The sequence below is a fragment of the Beta vulgaris genome, chromosome 5 (genome assembly GCF_026745355.1).
Source record: "Beta vulgaris subsp. vulgaris cultivar EL10 chromosome 5, EL10.2, whole genome shotgun sequence".
Classification (NCBI taxonomy): Eukaryota; Viridiplantae; Streptophyta; class Magnoliopsida; order Caryophyllales; family Amaranthaceae; genus Beta; species Beta vulgaris.
The window spans coordinates 35246278-35268324 of record NC_079206.1 but is presented as its reverse complement, the minus strand read 5'-3'; the positions used below and the strand labels follow the sequence as shown (position 1 = coordinate 35268324).

The 22047-nt window shown below is 37.5% G+C and overlaps 2 protein-coding genes across 2 annotated transcripts; both read left to right on the top strand.

Annotated features, from left to right (window-relative positions):
- Positions 1-3510: 3510 nt before the first annotated feature.
- Positions 3511-3987, top strand: LOC125497763 (uncharacterized). Its single transcript, XM_048645441.1, has one exon. The coding sequence runs from the start codon at positions 3511-3513 to the stop codon at positions 3985-3987; it is 477 nt and encodes a 158-aa protein (XP_048501398.1).
- Positions 3988-14949: 10962 nt separating this feature from the next.
- LOC125497765 (uncharacterized) lies at positions 14950-17163 on the top strand. Its single transcript, XM_048645442.1, has 5 exons — positions 14950-15124; positions 15318-15451; positions 15681-16057; positions 16181-16541; positions 17089-17163. Exons 1-5 carry the CDS (start codon positions 14950-14952, stop codon positions 17161-17163), a joined length of 1122 nt encoding a protein of 373 aa, XP_048501399.1.
- The last annotated feature ends 4884 nt before the right edge of the window (positions 17164-22047 follow it).

The following is a 22047-nucleotide window of genomic DNA, read 5'->3' as shown; positions in this document are numbered from 1 at the left end:
CTCGCGGAATTCCATGCTGTTTGTACTAGTATGCAGCCAAGGGGTGTTACGGAGGATCAAATCAAACTTAGAGCCTTTCCTTTTCATTGAAGGATAAGGCTAATGATTGGTTCTATCATCTGAGCCCCAACAGTATCGATACATGGAGGGGGATGAAGCAAGCGTTCTTGGAGAAGTTCTTTCCTTCAAGCAAGTTGAATGAGCTTAAGAGGGCCATTAGCAACATTGAGCAAGGTTATGATGAACTTTATGATTACTTAGAGAGTTTAAGAGGCTCGTTGCTTGTTGTCCTTACCATGGTTTTGCCGAGAAGGATCTTGTGCTGTACTTAGTTGCTGGGCTCCTTCCAGATGAGAGAAGGATGGTGAATGCTGCTTGTGGGGGTAACATTGACAACAAGACCCCACAACAAGCCATGGAGCTCATAGGTGAGTTTGCTGAGAGTTCTCGCACCTATTCTAAGAGGAATGCTACCCGAGGTGTTAAAGCTGCAAGTTCTGATTCATCTTTGGAATCGGAGGTTTCCGACCTTAAAAATAGTTCCGGCAATTTATGATAAGTAACAAACCTCAACAAGTGAAAGCTTGTGGAATTTGTTCCAATACCGGTCATCCTACCGATACTTGCCCAATTTGCAAGAAGACACTCAAGAGGTGAATGCTTTGGGATATCAAGGAAATAGAAAGTATGATCCCTACTCAAATTCATACAATCCAGGGTGGAGAGATCATCCGGCTTTCAGTTACAAGCAAGGGAATCAAAATTTTCAAGGGAATCAAAATTTTCAAGGGAACCAAAATTTTCAACAAGGAAATCGACCTCCTCCATTCAAGCAACCATATCAACCTCAAGGGCACTCATCTAGCTCTAACCAATGTCCACAGAGGATATGATCAAAGCTTTGACTAAGAATGTGACTACCATGCAGTCTAATATGGAGCAATTTCAACAAGAGACTAAGTCAAGCATTTACAACTTGGAAACACAAGTGGGCCAAATGTCTAGTGTCATGAATAGGCTTGAGGCCCAAAATTCTGGAAAATTGCCATCTCAAACCGAGGTGAACCCCAAGAAGAATGTGAGTGCTGTGACATTAAGGAGTGGTAAGGAGCTTCTTGATCACGCATCCGAAAAGAGCAAGGTTGTGGAAGAGAAGACAAGATTCAAAGATGAGGAGGTGGAGGTTCTTACTCCTACCAAAGAGGTGGAAAAAGTGGTGAGTCCTAGCTCTCACCAAGAGGTAAAATCTTTCCCGGAATACAAACCGGCACCCCTTTTCCCGATGCACTTAAGGACAATCGTAAGCTTGATCTTTCTAAGGATATTTATGAAACATTTAGCCAAGTAATGTGAATATTCCTTTGTTGCAATTGATTAGGACTGTGCCTTTGTATGCTAAGTGGTTAAGGAGATGTGTTCAATTAAGAGGAAAAGTAATGTTAAGGAAAACAAACGGTTAGGGTTAGTGAACATGTGTCTGCTGTTTTTCAGAAGAGAATGCCAAAGAAATGCGATGATCCGGGCATGTTCACTATTCCTATAACTCTTGGTGATACTAAGATTGATAGGGCCATGTTAGATTTAGGAGCCTCCATCAATGTGCTTCCTTATTCTTTGTATGAGTCCTTGACACTTGGTGATTTGCTTCCTACCAATGTTGTTATCCAACTTGCGGATAGATCTACTTCCATTCCTAGAGGTGTGGTTGAAGATGTTCTTGTGGTAGTTGATAAGTTAACTTTTCCTGCTGATTTTTATGTGATTGATATGGAGCATGATAAGCATTCGGCCCCGATTCTTTTAGGAAGGCCGTTCTTGAAAACGGCTAAGACCAAGATTGATTGTGACACTGGTTCTTTGGCTATGCAGTTTGATGGTCAAATCATTGAGTTTAATATGTATGATGCTATGAGGTACCCTAACATTGAGGATCACTCTCTCTGTGCCATTGATGTGTTTGAGCCATGTGTTCAAGTGTGTTCGATGTCTTACGTGATGATGATTTGCAAAGTGTTTTGGACTTTAGTTTGAATGCCGATTCTTTGGAGTTTTGTTTGCCAGATAATGTGCTTAAAATTGTTGTTGAATTGAATGAGCTTTCCAAACTCCCTATGAATCCTTCAAACTATAAGCCCATGCCACTTACTGTGCCTAGCACAAGACCACTTCCTTCTGTTGTGCAGGCCCCCGATGTTGAGCTCAAAACTCTACCGGAGCATTTGAAATATGTCTTTTTGGGTGAGAAAGAGACCTTGCCAGTTATCATTTCTAACAAGTTGACCTTGGAACAAGAGAGCAAGTTGGTGGAGGTGCTCAGGGAGCATTCGACAGCGATTGGGTGGTCAATTGCCGACATCCATGGCATTAGCCCCTCCACATGTATGCATCGGATCTTGTTGGAAGATGAAGCTAAGCCGGTGAGGCAACCTCAAAGGCGTTTGAACCCTCCCATGATGGAGGTGGTGAAGAAGGAGGTAATAAAGTTGTGTCAAATGGGTATTATTTACCCCATCTCCGATAGTAAATGGGTAAGTCCTACACAAGTGGTGCCAAAGAAAGGTGGTGTCACAGTGATACCTAATGCAAATGGCGAAATGGTACCCACCCGAACTCAAACCGGGTGGAGGGTATGTATTGATTATCGCCGTTTGAATTTGGTAACTAGAAAAGATCATTTCCCCCTTCCTTTTATTGACCAAATGCTTGAGCGACTTGCAGGGAGGGCTTTCTATTGTTTCCTTGATGGGTACTCAGGCTATTTTCAAGTGCCCATTGCTCCAGAGGATCAGGAAAAGACAACATTTACGTGTCCCTTTGGCACTTTTGCGTATCGGCGCATGCCGTTTGGACTTTGTAATGCCCCTGCCACCTTTCAAAGGTGTATGGTAAGTATTTTCTCTGACTTTGTGGGGGAGTTTTTAGAGGTTTTCATGGATGATTTCACCGTTCATGGTGATTCTTTTGATCAATGCTTGTATCATTTGTCCCTTGTCTTAAAACGTTGTATTGAGTCTCATCTTGTGTTGAATTCTGAGAAATGTCATTTCATGGTTGAGCAAGGCATAGTATTGGGGCATGTTGTTTCATCTAGGGGGATAGAGGTAGATAAAGCAAAGATCGATGTGATTCAATCCCTTCCCTACCCCACTAGTGTTCGTGAAATTAGGTCTTTCCTTGGTCATGCCGGTTTTTACCGGCGGTTTATAAAAGATTTTTCTAAGGTGTCCACTCCTTTGTGCAAGTTATTGCAAAAGGATGTTGATTTTGTGTTTGATGATGCTTGTAAGAAGGCCTTTGACTCTTTAAAAGAGAAGCTTACTTCTGCCCCTGTCATTCAAGCCCCCATTTGGTCAAGCCTACCATCCTCAAACAAATGGTCAAGCCGAGGTGTCTAATAGGGAAGTTAAGTCTATTTTGGAAAAGACCGTGAATCCCACCCGCAAGGATTGGAGTTCCCGTCTTGAAGATGCATTGTGGGCTTATCGGACTGCCTACAAGACTCCTATTGGCATGTCTCCATATCGGTTGGTTTTTGGTAAAGCGTGTCATTTGCCTGTGGAATTAGAGCATAGAGCTTATTGGGCAATCAAGCAATTGAATATGCGCTTTGATGGAGCCGGAGACCATAGGAAGCTTCAGTTGCAAGAGTTGGAGGAAATCCGCCGAGAATCCTATGATAATGCAGCCATCTACAAGGAGAAGACAAAAGCTTGGCATGACAAAATGATTATGCGGAAAGAATTCAAGGTGGGTGACAAGGTACTTCTCTACCAATCCCGCTTGAGATTATTTCCGGGTAAGCTTCGATCCCGTTGGGATGGTCCTTTTGTAGTTGTTAAAGTCTACCCTCATGGTGCAGTTGATATCCGAAGTTTGAGTACGGATAGTGTTTTCAAAGTGAATGGCCAAAGGCTTAAGCCTTACTTGGAAATTGCAACAAAGGAGGATGTAGAGTTTTTGGAACTCTATGCTCCTCACTACGAGTAACCTTGTTGTGCTTGCATGACGTCGAGCTTTCGACTTTAAATTAAGCGCTTCTCGGGAGGCAACCCGTGTTTTGTATATATTTTATTTGGAGATGAGTTGTTATGTTTTGTTTTGTGTGTTTTGGTGTTTTGTTTCTTGTAGGACAACCTTTGAAGCAATTCAAGAGAGCTGAAAGGGGTGGGTTTCATCACCACTTCCTTTGAAAAAAAAAAAAAAAAAAAAAAAAAAGAAAAAAAAAGAAATCAAAAGAAGAAGAAAGAAATTGCCGAGAGCAGTTCCGCGGGCTAACCGCGGGCGCTGCAGCAGTCCGCGGGCGCGACGTCAAACCCCGCGGGCGCGGCCCTGGTTACAAGAAAAAAAACGAGACAAAATGAGCCGCAAGCAACTCCGCGACTTCACCGCGGGCGCTGAAGACCTCCGCGGGCGCGGACCTTACCTCCGCGGGCGCGGACCTTACCTCCGCGGTCGCGGACCATCGAATTTCCGCCAGGTTCGTTTTTTTTTTCTTCTCGCCCTTTTCTCTTTCTTCCTCCTTCACTCAATTTCGACCCCCTCTTTCTCTCTCTTCTCACTTTCCCTCTCACAAAACCTCACCCCCCTTTCAAATTTCTTCAATTCTTTCACTCAAATTACTCTCTTTCACTCTTTCAATCCCTTTTCTCACATTCTCATCTCATTTCCCACTCAATCCCCTTCAAAAATCTCCACTTTTCTCATCTTTTTACAAAATCTTTTGAAAACCCTAAAATTTGGGGGTTTTTGATTCTTGGAGTTTTTGGGCAATTAAAGAAGCAAGGAGCATTCTTGGGGGTGTTGTTCTCACTTGGATATGTGATCAACCACTTTATTGATTCTTCCATAAGGTAAAACTTCAATTCTTCACTCTCTTTTTGGAAGTTCCCTTCATTTTTCATTGTGGTTGATTGATTATTGAGATTGTGGAGATTTGTTGTGTTTTTAGAACTCTTTGTGGTTGTGTTGTCATTGTTGAGAGTTGAAATTGTGAATTTTGGAGTAAATTGTTGGAGGTTTGATTTGAGAAATTGAGGGTGGAATTGTTGTTTGACTTACTTGGGTTGTCTTGGTGAGAATTGTGGTTGTTTTAGCAATGGTAAGAAAGCGTGGTCGTACCCAAGGTTCCAATTCCAATGAGCCTGAGGTTCATGAGGAACCTGCTGCTAGTGAGGTGATGATTGACACTATGGGGTTGACTGGACTCAATAGGGAGCAAAAGATGACTTGGAGAAATCTTTGTCGATCGAAACGAGTGGTCCAGTGTACCAAGTTTATTGACACTCCTTTCATGGCTCAGTTGGGGCTTTTAGATGGATTTAGAGAGATGATGGGGAGAGCTGGATTATTGGGCATGCTTGATTATGCACCTCGCACTTATAAGAGGTGTGTTTATGAATTTTTATCCACTCTCACCTTGGTGAAGCATAGGGGAGAAACTCGTATTCGGTTTAGGATGCATGACCGAGTGCGTGATATTTCTATGAGCCAAGTTAGAGAAGCTTTCGGTTGGGTCGCTCCCTCCAGCGACAATCCTTTTGTCCCCATGGGTGTTCCGTCTGAGGAGGTTGGTGTCTTTTGGTACCGCATTTCTGGATTACCCCTTAGCAGTGGTGGTGAGAAGATTAGTAGTATCCGTCACCCTGGTCTACGCATGGCTGCTTACTTCCTAGGCATGACTATCTTCTGCAAGGGTGAGACGGGGAAATTGAACCAATTAGAGATGTGCTATCTTCGTTCCTTGCTTCCAGGTAGTGTTGGTATTCCGGATTGGGCCGACCTATGGCTCAAATCTTGCATTGATGTGCGAACCAAATTGGGTGGTCACCTAAGCATGGGAGGTATGATTACACATTTGATTACGCGGTTGGGATATCCTCCTAATAATGCTTGTGAACCGGTGGCTGATAAGTTTCACTTGTTTAATGCCCGCACATTGTTGAAAATGAACATGTTGAAGAGCTCTGATGGTCCCCCATTTCAGATACACTGTGGTGATGGTTTTATCTTCCTTCCTTCGGCGAATTTTCCTTTTGGCCCCACGGTGGCCGATTTCTTTATTCGGCCCGAGGTAGGCGGTGGGATTTTGGATGATATGGATAAGGATGAGGAAGGTGATGGGGATTATGATATGGAGATGGAGCAAGGTGCAGGAAGTAGGTTTTCCTCTATCGAGGAACAGTTGCAGGCTCTTACTCTCCAGGGTAATGCTACCATGGGCTACATGAGGCATTTAGATGCTTTCTTTCAGCAGCAGTATGGTGGTAGTTATGTTCCATATGGTGACTTCCCTGGAGGAGCATCTGGCTCTGGTGCTTCCGGTAGCGGTGGGGCATATCATGGTGATCCCTAGAGGTTTGTCTCTCCCTTTTGCTTGCTCTTTTGACCTTCTTACACATTGGGGACAATGTGTCCTTTAAGCATGGGGGAGAGGAGTTGTTGATGATTGATGATTTGTTTATAATGTAAATATTTGTTTTAATTTCGTAAGTTCAAAAAAAAAAAAAAAATAATGAAAGAAAAAAAAAGAAAAAAAAAAAAAAATGAATGAAAAAAAAAAAAAAACATGAGAGATGAAAAAAAATAATGATGAGTGGCTAGGTGAAAACCCGGGAGGGCGCCTAGGCAAAAGGAGAGGACTCGGATGTCACTTATTTCTCGGAGTGGTGGCATATGAAGGGTGTTTGAAGCGGCGTTTGGGTAGGTCACTCATGTTTGAAATAAGGAGGTTGAGGTTTAGATGGTGGTAGGTTAGAAAACCTCTTGTTTTTCATCTTGGAGCCATAAGGGGAGTTGGAGATTGTTTTAAGAGGTAAGCTCTTGGTTTGATGGTGTTATTCCGAACCAAGGCTTTGTTTTGAGGGAGTAGTGTGTGAGTTGAGCTTGGGGGATCTAGGACATGTTAGCTCCCTTGCTCTTTGGTTGTGTGCAGTTAGCTTGGGTGTGTTGAGGTCATTTCCACACCAAGTTAACTATCCTTGTGGATTATGGAGCGATAAGATGGCTAGAGTTTTGATGCGTTGAGGTTACTTCCGCTCAAACTTTAGCTAGTTGCGATTCATCACTTTTTCGCTTTTGATTGGAGTAGTGGTGTTAGGATTGGATTTTGCGTGAATTTCTCCATGCTTCCTTGATAGACCTTGGAGATAGAAAGGAGTTAGGATTTTACTCGAGGACGAGTAAAGGTCTAAGCATGGGGGAATTTGATGTGCCATGTTCATATGGCATTTTTCAGTACTTATTTGGTTATTTGTGTGTGGTCTTGAACATATTTTGGTATGATTTTGTACTCTTTATCATCATATGGTTTTTAAGTTCTTTATTTTCTTTTATGTTGATGAGAGGGTCAAATTGTAACAATGTGCTTTTGAAGAAAATGTCAAGTCACAAAGTCAAGTGTACAAGTGGAATGAGTCAACAAAGTGCATTTAAGTGGCAAGGGAGAACAAAATGGAAAGAATGTGTAATCAATTGAGGAAGCATTCAAGGAAAGAAGATTGAAATTTGTACCGGCAGCCTCCGCGGTCGCGGGACTAGGGACCGCGGTCGCGGCGAATTTTGGAGAGAATACACGATTTCGCCGTGAGCAACTCCGCGACCTTACCGCGGTCGCGGACCACCTCCGCGGGCGCGGACCTACTCTCCGCGGTCGCGGACCTCTGTAATAAGGAAACGACTCTTCGTTTCCTCTGTTTTGGCGGATTAAAATATTACTTAGTCTTTGGTGTTAGTTTTCCTGATCTATCATCTGTTTTTAGAGAAAGAACAATCAAAAGAAAAAATATAGTAGTGATTACTTTTGGATTATGAGGAACTAATTTCCTAACTTGGTAAATCAATTGGAGCAACCTTTTCATCCATTTTGTGAGTTCAATCTTTTCCTTTTAATTGCTTGAATGTTTGATGATTCTTCATATTCTTTATGCTAGATTGTTTTGTACTTTGAGTTAATCTGATCATTTAACTTGTGGTTACTTTACAATCTTTACTATCTAGATAATTGTCTGCTTTGAGGTTATCTAGCATTGGTAGTTTTTGTGCTCAATTATCACATGTTTTTGGGTAGTTGTGCACAAGAAGAATCATCTCATAAACTTGTGTTTGACCGCTTGTGTGATTGCAAGTTTATCCTATTGACATTTCCTTAGTTGTTATTTAATCGTTTAATTGAATCTAGAACGCTTGGACTAGATTGTTAAACCGTTAAGGATTGGATTAGAGCGCTCGCTTAATCTTACCACTAAGTTAGAGGAGATTGAATCTGTTGATTCGCAATAGGTCATTCAAGTAGTTATAGGAATTGAGTTGTTCTATGATCAAAGTTTGAATTGGTTGTTAAGATTGATTGCCAAGTATTTGTCTAATATTGATTATCGTTTGCTTAGTCTTTCTTAGTTATACTTTAAGCGAAAACCCCCCCATTGTTACCACAATACACATTTAACCTTGCCAAACCCTTCTTCCCCGTGGATTCGAACCTTACTTCCTTATTCTACGTTTGTGTAGGGTAGTATTGATTTATTTGCGCGTTAGCCGATACGACTTAGGCCTCGCCAGTCAACAATAAACTCAAATAACTTTTCTTTACTTAAAGAATTAAGACGAGTTTTGATGGTGTATAGACATGCCTCAAGAGATTCAATCTCTTCATCAGATTCGGAATTGTCACGAGCCATAAGACAGAAGTTTGCAGTCTCCTCATTCGGTTGAGGATCATCATCTTCTTCGGAAACAGAGTCTCCCCATGCAGCAACCATAGCTTTCTTCATGTCAGATCGATTATAGGAGTTTTTGTATTCCTTGTTCCTATCTCTGCTCGTTCCCTTCCTTTGCCTTTTTCTTGTTCCCATTGGGGACAATCCTTGATGAAGTGCTCAGAGCTGCTACACTTATGACAAACAAGTTTGTTAGAATATTTCTTATTCTTACCTTTGTAATCTCCATTCTTCATGTTCCTAAACATTCTTTTGAATTTTCGGACCATGAGAGCGGATTCTTCTTCATCAGTTTCTGAGTCTTCATCTTCATCAGCTTTTAAGGCAATCGATTTTTGCTTGGACATGTCTCCATTTTCATTGTCCAATTGCAACTCATGAGTCATAAGGGAGCCATGAAGTTGTTCCAAATTGAACTTAGTAAAGTCCTTAGTTTCCTGTACGGCAGTTATCTTAGCCATCCAACGATCCCTAGGAAGGCTTCTTAGGACCTTTCATACCTGTTCCTCAGATGTAATCACTTTACCAAGAGATGTTAGCTCATTAATTAATATTAGTAAAGCGTGTAAACATGTCTTGGATAAATCTTTTGATTTCATTTGAAAAAGTTCATATTGGTTCATCAAAAGATCTATTTTTGATCTCTTAACTTCACTCGTACCTTCATGAGTGACTTCAAGAAGATCCCAAATTTGTTTTGCGGTTTTACATCCCATGACACGATTGTGTTCATGAGGTCCAAGACCACAATGAAGCAGTTTATAGCAAGAGCATTAATTTCCATCTTTTCGAAATCAGCTTTATCAAAATCAGATATAGATTTGGAATTACCTCATTTTGTCATTAGTGGTAGTAATTCAAAATCACCTACCTCTATGACTCTCCATACCTGGTAATTGTCGGCTTTGATAAAGATCTCCATTCTGTTCTTCCAGTAAGTGTAAAACTTACCATTGAACATTGGTGGCCTCTGCGTAGAGTACCCTTCTTCCAGTTTCTCTCTAGTATTCATATTTTTCAAGATCTTGAACTCAACAGGGTTTCCTGAATATTAGAGTTCCCGCTCTGATACCAATTGTTGTATAATATGAGCACTATAAGAGGGGGGTGAATTATAGTGAGAGAATAAGCTATACTTTTTGCGGAATTAAAAGTAAACTTGGGAACAAACAATGGGAACACGAGAGATTTTACGAGGAAAAACTTCCTAGGCCTAGTAGGAAGAAACAACCTCGACCACAAGGGATTTTAAACAACTTTCCACTATAATAGGCCAAAACAACTCTGATTACAACCTATTACTTTTTCTCTGATTCTCAACTTAAGTCACTCAACTCAAGTTCCCAACGACAGTTCCCAACAACTGACGTTTTCTCTCAAACTTCACTCGAAGTTCCTTTTCTCTTTCTCTTTCTCTTGCTTCACTCAAAGCTTTCTCACACTTACAAGAGTTCACTCAAACCCTTTTTCTCAAAAATACACTTTATAATAATGGAAGAGTAATAAACTCGATTAATGTAAGTATGAATTCTCTTAAGGAAAAGGCACTGACACTTTAGATAACTTAAGACAAATTAACTAAGTCAGACACAATTTTGCTCAAATGAATTAGGCGCCTATTTATAGACAATTAAGACAATCCACTAACTTAGACCATTATCACATGTTCTCCATGATGTTAATTATTAATTAAATTAAATTAATTATTCATGTCATGTAAAGCATCCACTAATCCACTACTTCATTCATAGAAGCAGTAACACAGTACGTGGTTTTTGGAAAACTTGGAGAATAATTAAACTTATTTAATTAAATAAATACTTGGAGGATAATTAACTTAAGCCACTAAATCCACTAACTACATAAACGTGTAGCAGTATATTTAGGCGTGCAATCTAGTTTTAGGAAATAAATAAATAAATAACTTTAGCTAGTTTTTAGGAAAAATATCTTTTTCAAAATCTTTTACAAAACCGAAAAACAGTTTTACAATTAAAAATCCGAAACATTTTAAAAACCGGAAATAATAAATTTTCGAAAACTAAATCTTTTAAATAAAATATAAAAATAAAAATATATATTTTAAAAAGATAATATTTGAAAATCATATTAATTTTAAATCAGAAAATCTTTTTAAAATCTTTTCCTAACAAACTTAAACTAACTTCCTAAAAATGGATCTTAGTCAAATATCCCTAAAAACTCTAACAACTATATTGGGCACACAATTATCTTAGGCGCACAAATTAGTCACTTAGAAGTTCCTAAATTATTTTAAGTCTTGTTCCCTAATTTTAAGTCTTGTTCCTAGCCTTGTTCCTATAGTGCCAAGTATGTTCCTTTCATGGGAACAGAACCAAGTTCCTTTGAGAATTCACCACAAACTTAATTAATATTTTACTCAACCTTAACAAGAAGATTAATAAATACCCTAATGTATTCTAATCTTCATTCCATGCTTGATTATTCATCTCTCGAACATCTTTACTTCGATCTTGATTAATTATCCGCTTTAATCTTCAATCAAGTATTCTCTTAGCTCGAGCATGAATTTCCTTGCAACAACATACATAAAATATACAATGTCTTTTGTGGTTAGGTCATCTTCAAAACTCAAGGGTCAACAAAATATATCTTTATGGTTATTGTACTTAGTCTAAAGCATATATGTTGTATAACCATGTGAGTAGAAAAGTTGTTGTAAGTAGAGATGTTAGGTTTGATGAGGAAGAAAGATGGAGATGGAGTAGTGATAGTGGGTCATCAGTGGCAGGAATTCCAACTTAGGTGCAACCTAATTTAGCAGAACCAAAAGCTTCTGAGTCTAGAAGCAAGACACTCATCTCGGATAGTGACAATTCATCTCGTTCAAGCTCTTCTCCACAGTCGACACCAAGGAAATTTCGCTTAGTAACATAACTATATGAGTTATGCACTTTTGCTTTACTTGTAGCAGATCCCACTTGTTATGAAGATGCAGCAGAAAATCAAGCCTCGCAAGAAGCAATGAATAAGAATATGTCATCCATACGAAAGAATGAAACTTGGGAGTTGGTTGATAATGCCAGAGGATAATAATGTTATTTGGTTAAAGTGGTTGTTCAGAACAAAGTTTAATGCAGATGGAAGTATTCAAAAGCATAAGGCTCGGCTCGGAGCTAAAGGATACTCACATCAGTAAGGCATTGATTATGAGGAGACTTCCTCTCCTCTTGCTCGATTCAAAACTGTAAGAGTTTTTCTTGCCTTTGCAGCCTGTATATCAATTTGATGTAAAGTCGACCATTTTGAATGGTGAACTAAAAAAGGAGGTTTATGAACACAACCTCAAGGATTTGTTGTTAGTGGCAATGAGTATAAAGTGTACAGGTTGAGGAAGGCACTTTATGGGCTAAAGCAAGCCCCATGAGCATGGTATAGTAAAATTGATTCTTTCTTTCTTGAAAACAAGTTTACAAGAAGTGATAATGAGCCCACTCTTTATAAGAATCAGCAAGGAAATGGAGATGTTCTGTTAGTGTGTCTCTATGTGGACGACATGATCGATATCAGTTCTTCACAATCTCATGTTGATGACTTTAAGTCAAGTATGATGAAGAATTTTGAGATGACTAATTTGGGCTTATTGCGATATTTTTGGGGCTTGAAGTGAAGCAAGGTGAAGACGGTATTTTTATTTGTCAAGAGAAGTGTGCAACAAATTTGCTGGAAAGGTTCAATATGACCAACTATGAAGTAGCAGCAACTGCAATGAATATAAACAAAAAGTTGCAGTGGGATGATGGAATGGAGCTAGCTGATGCAAACTTATTTAGAAGCATAGCTGGATGGGCTAAATTACTTGTCACACACCAGACCAGACATTACATTTTCTTTAAGTGTGGTGTCCAAGTTTTTGCATAACCCAACAAGGCAACACCTTGGCGCTACAAAAAGAATTATTCGTTATGTTGCTGTAACTATAAATCTTGGTATATGGTACAATTAAGTTGCAAACTTCAAGTTGGTTGGGTTCACTGATAGTAAGTGGGCAGGGTGCTTAGATGATCGTAAGGGTACCTCAAGTCATGATTTTAGCTTGCTTTTAGGTTTGGGTCTGGGGTAGTAACATGGAGTTCAAAGAAGCAAGAGATAGTGGCATTATCATCAGCAGAAGCAGAGTATACAACAACTAGTTCAGCAGCTCGACAAGCATTATGGCTATCAAAACTTTTGGGTGATTGTAATTATGAGCAAAATGATGCTACAGTGGTGTATTATGATAATAGGTCTGCAATTTCTATGGCCAAAAATCATAATGTTCATGGTAGGATGAAGCATGTAGATGTGAAGCATCATTCCATCAGAAAACTTGTAGCTAATAAGAAGATTATATTGAAGTTACGTGGTACAAATGAGCAAACTGCTGATATTTTCACCAAAACGCTTTCTCAAGCCAAACATATTTTCTTTAGGATGAAGTTAGGAACTAGTGACTTTGAATCAAGGGGGAGTATTGAGTGAAGTAATTCAAAGTTATTGTTACTGTTTTAATTAAGTGCATCATATTTGGTGGATAGTCTAATGGTGCACCGTATTAGTCTCTTTATGAGTTTAAGTCTTTTAGTTTTATTTATAGTAAAATTTAAAGTTGTTATAGATACATTCTATAAGTTTGAGAAATAAAAAGTGTCAAAAAGTCTTTTCCTCCACCTTTTCATATAATACAGTAGAGTATTATTCTATTTCCCAACAGCGTGATTGGTTGATGCGGTGTTTTGCAGTGTTAATGTTTTGTCATGACAGCGTGGAAGTATATGCCGGCAAGTGGTGGTCGTTTGTTTGCCGTGTTGATGCACCGGTGTTCGCGGTGGGCACGACACTTGCAATGGTGTAATTATGCTGGTTGTGGTTGACAGTCACGAGGCAAGGGGAAGAATTGAAGGGGGTAGAGGCAGGGGTGGGTTTGGTGGGGAAGCAGGTTACGGGGTAGGTTGGGGTCACTCTGCAGGTAACGGTTCACGTTAATTAAGTTATTAGTGAGCTAGGGTATTTAGGAAGTATGATTATGGTGTTAGGGTTTGGGATGGGTTAAATAGGGTTAATAATAGCAAAGTTGTAAATAATGCAAACAATGAGTTTATGTCCGTTAGAAAAAGATCATTAGGGGAACATTTTTATAAACTCATGGGTATATTTAAATATCTGAAACATTGAGCGTATATGGTGAATTTGTTAATTTGTTAGAAGTACATGGTGAAAAACCGTTACTTAATTCGCTAACAAATTAATTAAGTTACCATGCACCAGCCTAAATAACATTAATTAACCAACTCACCTAACATTTTCCCTCATCTTGCCACCTCCCTCTTTCAACCTACAAACCCCCTTTCCTGATCACTACCAACACCACGACGCCACCACTCACATTCATAATTACCGTCAACCCCTCCTCAACTCACCTTCCACCACCGTAGAAGCTCACTACAAATACCATCATATATGTCTTTTCTCGCGGTCTTCACTGCCACATTCACCATTGTGCAGTACATTCAACAAACTTCTGAGAATTGCTTGAACTACTCTCATTCTCTCTCCTAGTTTCATCCCTTTCCATTTTTGATGTAAAAAGGTTACTTATAACTCACTTACATTTTGGGATTTACCAGCACAAATCTAATCAAATTAAACTCTATGATTGTATTCCAAGGAGAAATCACAAGCAGAGAAACCAAGAAAAGATTCTTACTTTCCCAAATCCCTGAGCCACACTATTACGGGTTAGGATTTCGAAGGTCATGATGTTTCAGCTGTGGGGGTTCATATGTTGTTGTCATGGTCGTGTTCGTGGGGAGAGACAGAAGATGCACATTGTGGTGGTGGTTGATACGTTGCTACGGTGAAAATGATGGTTGTTGGTGGTGGTTGGTATTATTGGAACCGCATCAGGTTTATTAATAAACCGCATCAGGTAAAACGATAATTGTGATATATTGAAACTTTCCAGCAAATTTACTAAAAAACCTTCAATGAATAAAGTCTAGGAACCGCATCAGGTTTATTAATCTGATGTGGTCCACAAGAGGACCGCATCAGATTTTGCTTCCACCTTTCCTTCCCATTTTTTAATTGATTTTCTGATGCGGTTTTATAAAAACCTCATCTGATACTAAGTGACATATAAAGTTTTTTCCACTAGTGTTCCTTGAAAAATTTGTTGAATGCTGCTTACACAAGGGAATAGGTGAGGTCTGCAATGTGGGACATTGATGAATGTAAGGCCTCAGGCCCCGATGGATTTGGTAGTGCATTATATAAATATGCTTGGGATGATATTGGCAGTGATGTGAGCAATGTCATTCTTGATTTCCTGAATATTGGAAATTTACTGAAAGAAATTAATGCAACAAGCCTTACCCTTATTCCTAAAGGTAAGTGCCCTGAAAGTGAAAGAATTTCGGCCAATAATTTCTTGTTGCAATGTTTTGTATAAGTGTATCTCAAAGGTCTTATGCACTAGGCTTAGAGATGTTTTACCAGAAATTATTGCACAGAATCAAGGTGTATTTATGCACGGTAGATTCATTGCACATAATATAATGGTATGTCAAGATCTGGTCAAAGGTTATGAAAGGAAGATAAGCTCACCTGGGTGTATTATTAAACTGGGTCTTAAAAAAGCATATGACACAGTAGAATGGGATTTTGTAGAGGAAATGCTTGAAGCTTTGCAGTTCCATGAGCACTTCATTAAGCTGGTAATGGGTTGTGTGAGATCTCCTACGTTCTCTCTCTCCATCAATGGCACTCTACATGGTTTTTTTAGGGGTAAGAGAGGTTTGAGACAGGGTGATCCTCTCTCACCTCTACTCGTTGTGCTATGTGTTGAGTACCTTTCCAGGGTTTTGAAGATGGTGGGGGATAAAGATGGTTTCAAATTCCACCCTAGGTGCAAAGCTGTAAAGCTGAACCAAATGTGTTTTGTAGATGAAATTATCCTCTGCTATAATGGGGACTTTTGATGCAAGGTTTCCAATTGTTCTTGACATGATTGGATTTGTCAAAGGAAGTTTTCCCAAGGTGCAAAGTTGTAAAGTTGAACCAAATGTCTCCTTAATGATGGAAGGTTTCCAATTGTTCTTTAACACAACTGGACTGAAAGTAGGTCCGGAAAAAACATTTGTGTTTTGCTCAGGGATGTCTAATGAAGAGGTTAACAAAATTCTTGACATGACTGGATTTGTCAAAGGAAGTTTTCCTTTTAGGTACCTTGGCATTCCCATATGCTGTAAAAAAAAATCCATTGCTGAATGTGAAAATATTCTTGAGAAGATGCGTGTTAGGATAAAAGTGTGGAGTTCAAGGTATATGTCCTTGGCTGGGTGGGTCACCTTGATATATTCTGTTTTGATGTCTATTCAAACCTAGTGGTCTTAGATTATCTCCATGCCTAAAAGTCTTTATGCTCAAATCAATAAGATTTGTAGGAACTTTCTTTCGAAAGGTGTTTCAGATTCTAGTAGTCCTGGGAAGGTGGCTCGGAAAGATGTTAGTAAACCTAAGAAGGAAGGTTGTTTGCGTTTGTTAAACCTTTGTAATTGGAACAGTGCAGCCCTGGGGAAGCATGTATGGATGATAGATACTAGGAAGGAAAATCTTTGGGTCAAATGGGTTCATACTGTCTATCTTAGGGGTCAGAATTGGTGGGAATATATTGCCAAAAAAAGTGACAGTTGGTACTGGAGGAGGATACGACAGGTTAAAGAACAAATGGAGATGTGGGTTTCTGAAAACCAGCTTTGTAGTATATCAAAGTATTCCATCCAGAGGATTTACAAAATGATGGAGGTACATCAAAAAACTTTATACTGGTCAAGAGCAATATGGTGTAGGCTAAGTTAACCTAAGCATAGATTTATTGTTTGGTTGGCAATACTCAGAAGATTGAATACCAAAGACAAACTTATACAGATGCATATCACTCAAGATGACAGATGCTTGATTTGTGGCACTATAAGTGAAACTCCTCACCATCTATTTTTCGAATGTCACTATAGTGCTCAATGCTTGAAAGCTATAAACACATGGCTAGGAATCACTACACAAGGTCTTACCATGCCTAAGATGATAAAGTGGATCAGCAGGAGGAAAATGAACAAATTCAGACAAGGCATCCACTTCACAATTTTGCTTTGTATAGTTTACCATATATGGTTGGAAAGAAATAATGTTCCACGGAATGCACAAATTAGAAGTATAGAAAATACTGTAAATAGAATTAAGCATGATGTATATAATAGAGTTCATAGTATTATTCCCCATAATACTAGACTTGTTGATATAAGCTTGTTCAGAGAAATATTTCTCTCATAGGTGGAGTCTTAGGCTTGTGTAGCCTGTTCGTTTTGCTCTTGGTCTTGGGGTTTTGTCCCTTGCTGAGCTTATTGTTTCTGGTTTTTTGATGCAATAATATTCTAATCTTGCTTATAAAAGAAAAAAAAGGCCATTTTAGCCCATTTTAGGCCATTTTACTTGAAAATGAATAAATATGAGTAGTTTAATTTTCGTTTAAGTTATAAACACCTCAATCATTATATATATCTTAGTTTCATGTGCTTAATATTAGTTTTGATTCAATATACATAATATAGGTTAATTTAGCCCATTTTGGGCAATTTTACTTAGAAATGAATGAATATGAGTAGTTTGAAGTTATTTGAAGTTACAAACATCTCAAAAATCATATATATACTTTGTTTCATGTGTTTAGTAGTAGTTTTGATTGAAAATACAAAATAAAGACATGTCAAAAGCAAAAATAGGCCATTTTAGCACATGTTGTGCCATTTTAATTGAAAATGAATGAATATGAGTAGTTTGAAGTTATTTTAAGTTATAAACACCTCAAACATTATATACATACTTAGTTTTATGTGTTTAAAAGTATTTTTGATTGAAAATACAAAATATAGACATGTTAGAACCAAAAGTAGGCCATTTGTGCCCATTTTGGGCCATTTTACTTGAAAATGAATGACTATGAGTAATTTGAAGTTAGTTTAAGTTATAAACACCTCAAAGATTCTATTTATACTGAGTTTCATGTTTTTATTTATACTGAGTTTCATGTTTTTATTGTAGTTTTGATTGAAAATACAAAATATAGACATGTTAGAACCAATAATAGTCCATTTTAACCTATTTTTGGCCATTTTACTTGAAAATGAATGGATATGACAAGTTTGAAGTTATTTTGAGTTACAAACACCTCAAGCATCATATATATATACTTAGCTGATTGTGTTTACTAGTATTTTTTATTGAAAATACAAAATAACATGTTAGAACCAAATATAAGCCATTTAAGCCCATTTTTGGCCATTTTGCTTCGAAATGAATCAATATTAGTAGGTTGAAGTCATTTTAAGTTATAAACACCTCAAACATTATATATATACTTAGTTTAATGTGTTTAATAGTAGTTTTGATTGAAAATACAAAATATAGACACGTTAGAACGAATGATAGGCCATTTTGGCCAATTTTTGGCCATTTTACTTGAAAATAAATGAATATGAGTATTTTGAAGTTAGTTTAAGTTACAAACATCTTAATACTTATATATGTATACATAGTTGATTTTTTTAAAATTATTTTGATTGAAAATACAAAATATTGACATGTTAGAAGCAAATACCCATTTTCGGCCATTTTACTTAAAAATGAATGAATATAAGTAGTTTGAAAGTAGTTTAAGTTAGAAACACCTCAAACATTATATATATATATATATATATATATATATATATATATATATATATATATATATATATATATATATATATATACTTAGTTTCATGTGTTTACTATTAGTTTTGATTGAAAATACAAAATATAGATAGGTTAGAACCAAATATAAGCCATTTTATCCCATTTTGGGCCATTTTACTAGAAAGTGAATGAATATGATTAGTTTGAAGTTATTTTAAGATATAAACAGCTCAAACATTATAAATATACTTAGTTTTATGTTTTTAATAGTAGTTTTGATTGAAAATAGAAAATATAGACTTGTTAGAACCATTTATAGGCCATTTTAGCTAATTGTTGGTCATTTTACTTGAAAATGAATGAATATGAACAGTTTGAAGTTAGTTTAAGTTACAAACACCTCAAGAATTATATATGTACTTAGTTTCATGTGTTTAATAATAGTTTTGACTGAAAATACAAAATATAGACATATTAGAACCAAATATAGGCCATTTTAGCCCATTTTGGGCATTTTTCTTTAAGATGAATGAATATGAGTATTTTGAAGTTAGTTTAAGTTACGAACACCTCAAACATTATATATATACTTAGTTTCATGTTTTTAATAGTAGTTTTGATTGAAAATATAAAATATAGACATGTTAGAACCAATAATAGGCTATTTTAGCAAATTTTTGGCCATTTTACTTGAAAATGAATGAATATGAGTAGTTTGAAGTTAGTTTAAGTTACAAACACCTCCCGAATTATATATATATATATATATATATATATACTTAGTTGATTGTGTTTTATAGTATTTTTGATTTAAAATACAAAATATAGACATGTTAGAACCAAATATAGGTCATTTTAGTCCATTTTTGGCCACTTTACTTCGAAATGAATCAAGTTTGAAGTTATTTTAAGTTATAAAGACCTCAAAAATTATATATATATATATATACTTAGTTTCATGTGTTTAATAATAGTTTTGACTAAAAATACAAAATGTAGACATGTTATAACCAATAATTCGCTAATTTAGCCAATTTTTGGCCATTTTACTTGAAAATGAATGAATATAAGTAGTTGAATAAAGCCTACTAAAACCAAGTAACAAATTAACAATGGTGGTTTATTAATAAACCGCATCATACACAATGGTGGTGGTTTTGCAATAAAGGCTATTTATACATAATTAACCTATCGTATTTAAACTAATTTTTTCATGAAAAATGGCATTTGTCCACTCGAAGGGGGCACAAGGTTCACTATCTCGAACGACCATGAAGATATCCTCAATCATAAATTGTTTATGATGAACATGAATTATATCAATTTTGCTCATTTTCTACTTCATTTTATTTTGTATATTATTATGGATCGCTATTACAATCCCCTATGGAACCGAGTGCTTAGACACTCGCTTAAGAACAGGGGTGTTATTACACCCCCTAACCGTGTGCTACTTGGATGCAGGATTAATAAGCCAGCTGTTTATTACAGCTCCAAGGAGACAAATTCTAGCTCTTCCTTGTGGCCCATTTTATATCCAACTTCCTCGTGTTCCTTTTTTGCCTTGAAGACTTATACGCGCCTATGGAATTGAGTGCTCTCTCACTCGCCCATGTATATTTTCCTAAGTGACAAGGTTCTTGTAGCCCTATCAAATCGAGTGCTTTCCACTCGCTTTTGCATAGGGGTGTTTATCCACCCCTTAACTTGTTTTCTTTCTATGGCGAGCAATTTTTCTCATCTCAGAATTGCAACAAGGACAACAAGAAAGGTAATGAGGCCATTTTCTTGGCCTATGCACGAACAGTTTTTTATAATCCTACCATTGGCACGGTTCTTGAAACCTTAGTGAATCGAGTGCTTAACACTCACATATGCATATGGGTGTTTCTACACCACTTGACTTGTTTTTTTTTTCAGTGACAAGCCTTTAATCTCATCTCAAAATTATAGCACGGCGAGGGCGAACGGTATTGCGGCTTCTCTTTGGGCCTAGGTACGACCACGATTTTTATCGACCTACCAAACAAATCTATCTCTCCAATCTATTTATTACATGAAAATCTTATGCTGGAATATCCAAGGGGGTAAGAAGCCCCAAGCTTTGAGTGAGCTACTCTACCTAAAGACTAAATACATGCAAGATATTATCTTCGTCATTGAAACCTGAACTAATCATAATAATAGCCATTGAATTCTGAAGGCACTTCACTTTCACAATAAGTTAGTTGTAGACCCAATTAATCACGTGGATGGAATGTCGGTGTGTTAGAATAACTCCAATATTATCGTTCTAAATCAGTTCTGTCATGACCGTTTGGTTCACCTCGACATTCTCTACAAGTCACACAATAAAATGTATTGAATCTGGGGCACATATTTCCCGGCGAAAAATGTCGAAATGGATATATTTTGGACTTATCTAACAAACTACATTACTAATCTCCCCTCCCCCTGGCTTATGCTTGGGGATCGAAATGAGATGGTCTCTCCCACCGACAAATTTGGAGGCATCCCTCTTAAATAGCACCAACTTCTTCGATTTCCCCTATCAAGCAATAGACATTCCTTGTTTACAACAAGCTTTCTCATGGAGAAGCAACTGTTCCAATGAGATCATTTACGAACGTTTAGACAGAGCCATCTCTCATAAAACCTTCTACGACTACTTCGACAATAGCACAATTTTTTGTGGTAACTTTACAGTTTCAGATCATGCGCCAATTATTTTTTCTACCAATGATGAGGATATCACTAAATCGCCTCCGTTTCGGTTCCAAAATTTTTGGACGTTGGATAATGACTCACATAAAATTGTTAAGAGAAATTGGAATGTTCCAATTACCGGCTCGTGCTTCTATCGCATTCAACAAAAACTTAATCGCATAAAAACTGAACTTAGAGAGTGGGCTAAAACAAAGTACAAACACACGACTTATAAACTTCTCCACAACGACGCCACAATAAAAGAACTACAAAAGAAATTATGGCTCCATCCGTATAATCTAATCCTAATTAAACATATTAATCGTCTCATTTTGCAACGAGTAAAGCTACTGCTTTTTTACTAAAAAGCTTGGGGTCATAATGCAAGGAAATTTGGCTAACGCAGGGGGATCACAACTCTAGATTCTTCCATAATAGATTGAAGAATATAATGGGTAACTTGACTATTTTTAGATTAAAAAATGATATTGGCCAATGGATCGAGTCCCACGCCGATCTTACTTCTCTTCTTTTAGATTCTTTTAAGAAACGTTTAAAATCTTCCCACTCCGCAAATAGCTAGATTGATCAGCACTTTATAGACCCTTTCGTGTCGCAACAAGACTCCGATAATATACTTGCTCCAGTCTCTGCAGAAGAAATCACTAATGCTACCTTTGATATTGATCCTTTAAAAGCTCCAGGCCGATGGCTTTGGTGCAAGATTCTACCAAGCTTACTGGCCCATCATTTAAAGAGAAGTAATCACTACTATTCAAAGTTTCTTTTTTCATGGGAAACTTCCTCCTTCACTAAATCATACATCGATCACTCTAAATCCAAAAAAAAAAAGGCTCCGGAAACTCCAGATCATTTC

What these genes read in the sequence shown, in the direction of transcription:
- LOC125497765 (XM_048645442.1), top strand. Translation starts at nt 14,950, where the DNA reads ATGTGGGACATTGATGAATGTAAGGCCTCAGGCCCCGATGGATTTGGT. An exon ending in ATGAGCACTTCATTAAGCTG is followed by an intron (nt 15,452 to 15,680) that starts GTAATGGGTTGT and finishes TGTGTTTTGTAG; the next exon opens with ATGAAATTATCCTCTGCTAT. An exon ending in ATAAAAGTGTGGAGTTCAAG is followed by an intron (nt 16,058 to 16,180) that starts GTATATGTCCTT and finishes TAAGATTTGTAG; the next exon opens with GAACTTTCTTTCGAAAGGTG.
- LOC125497763 (XM_048645441.1), top strand. Translation starts at nt 3,511, where the DNA reads ATGTCTCCATATCGGTTGGTTTTTGGTAAAGCGTGTCATTTGCCTGTG.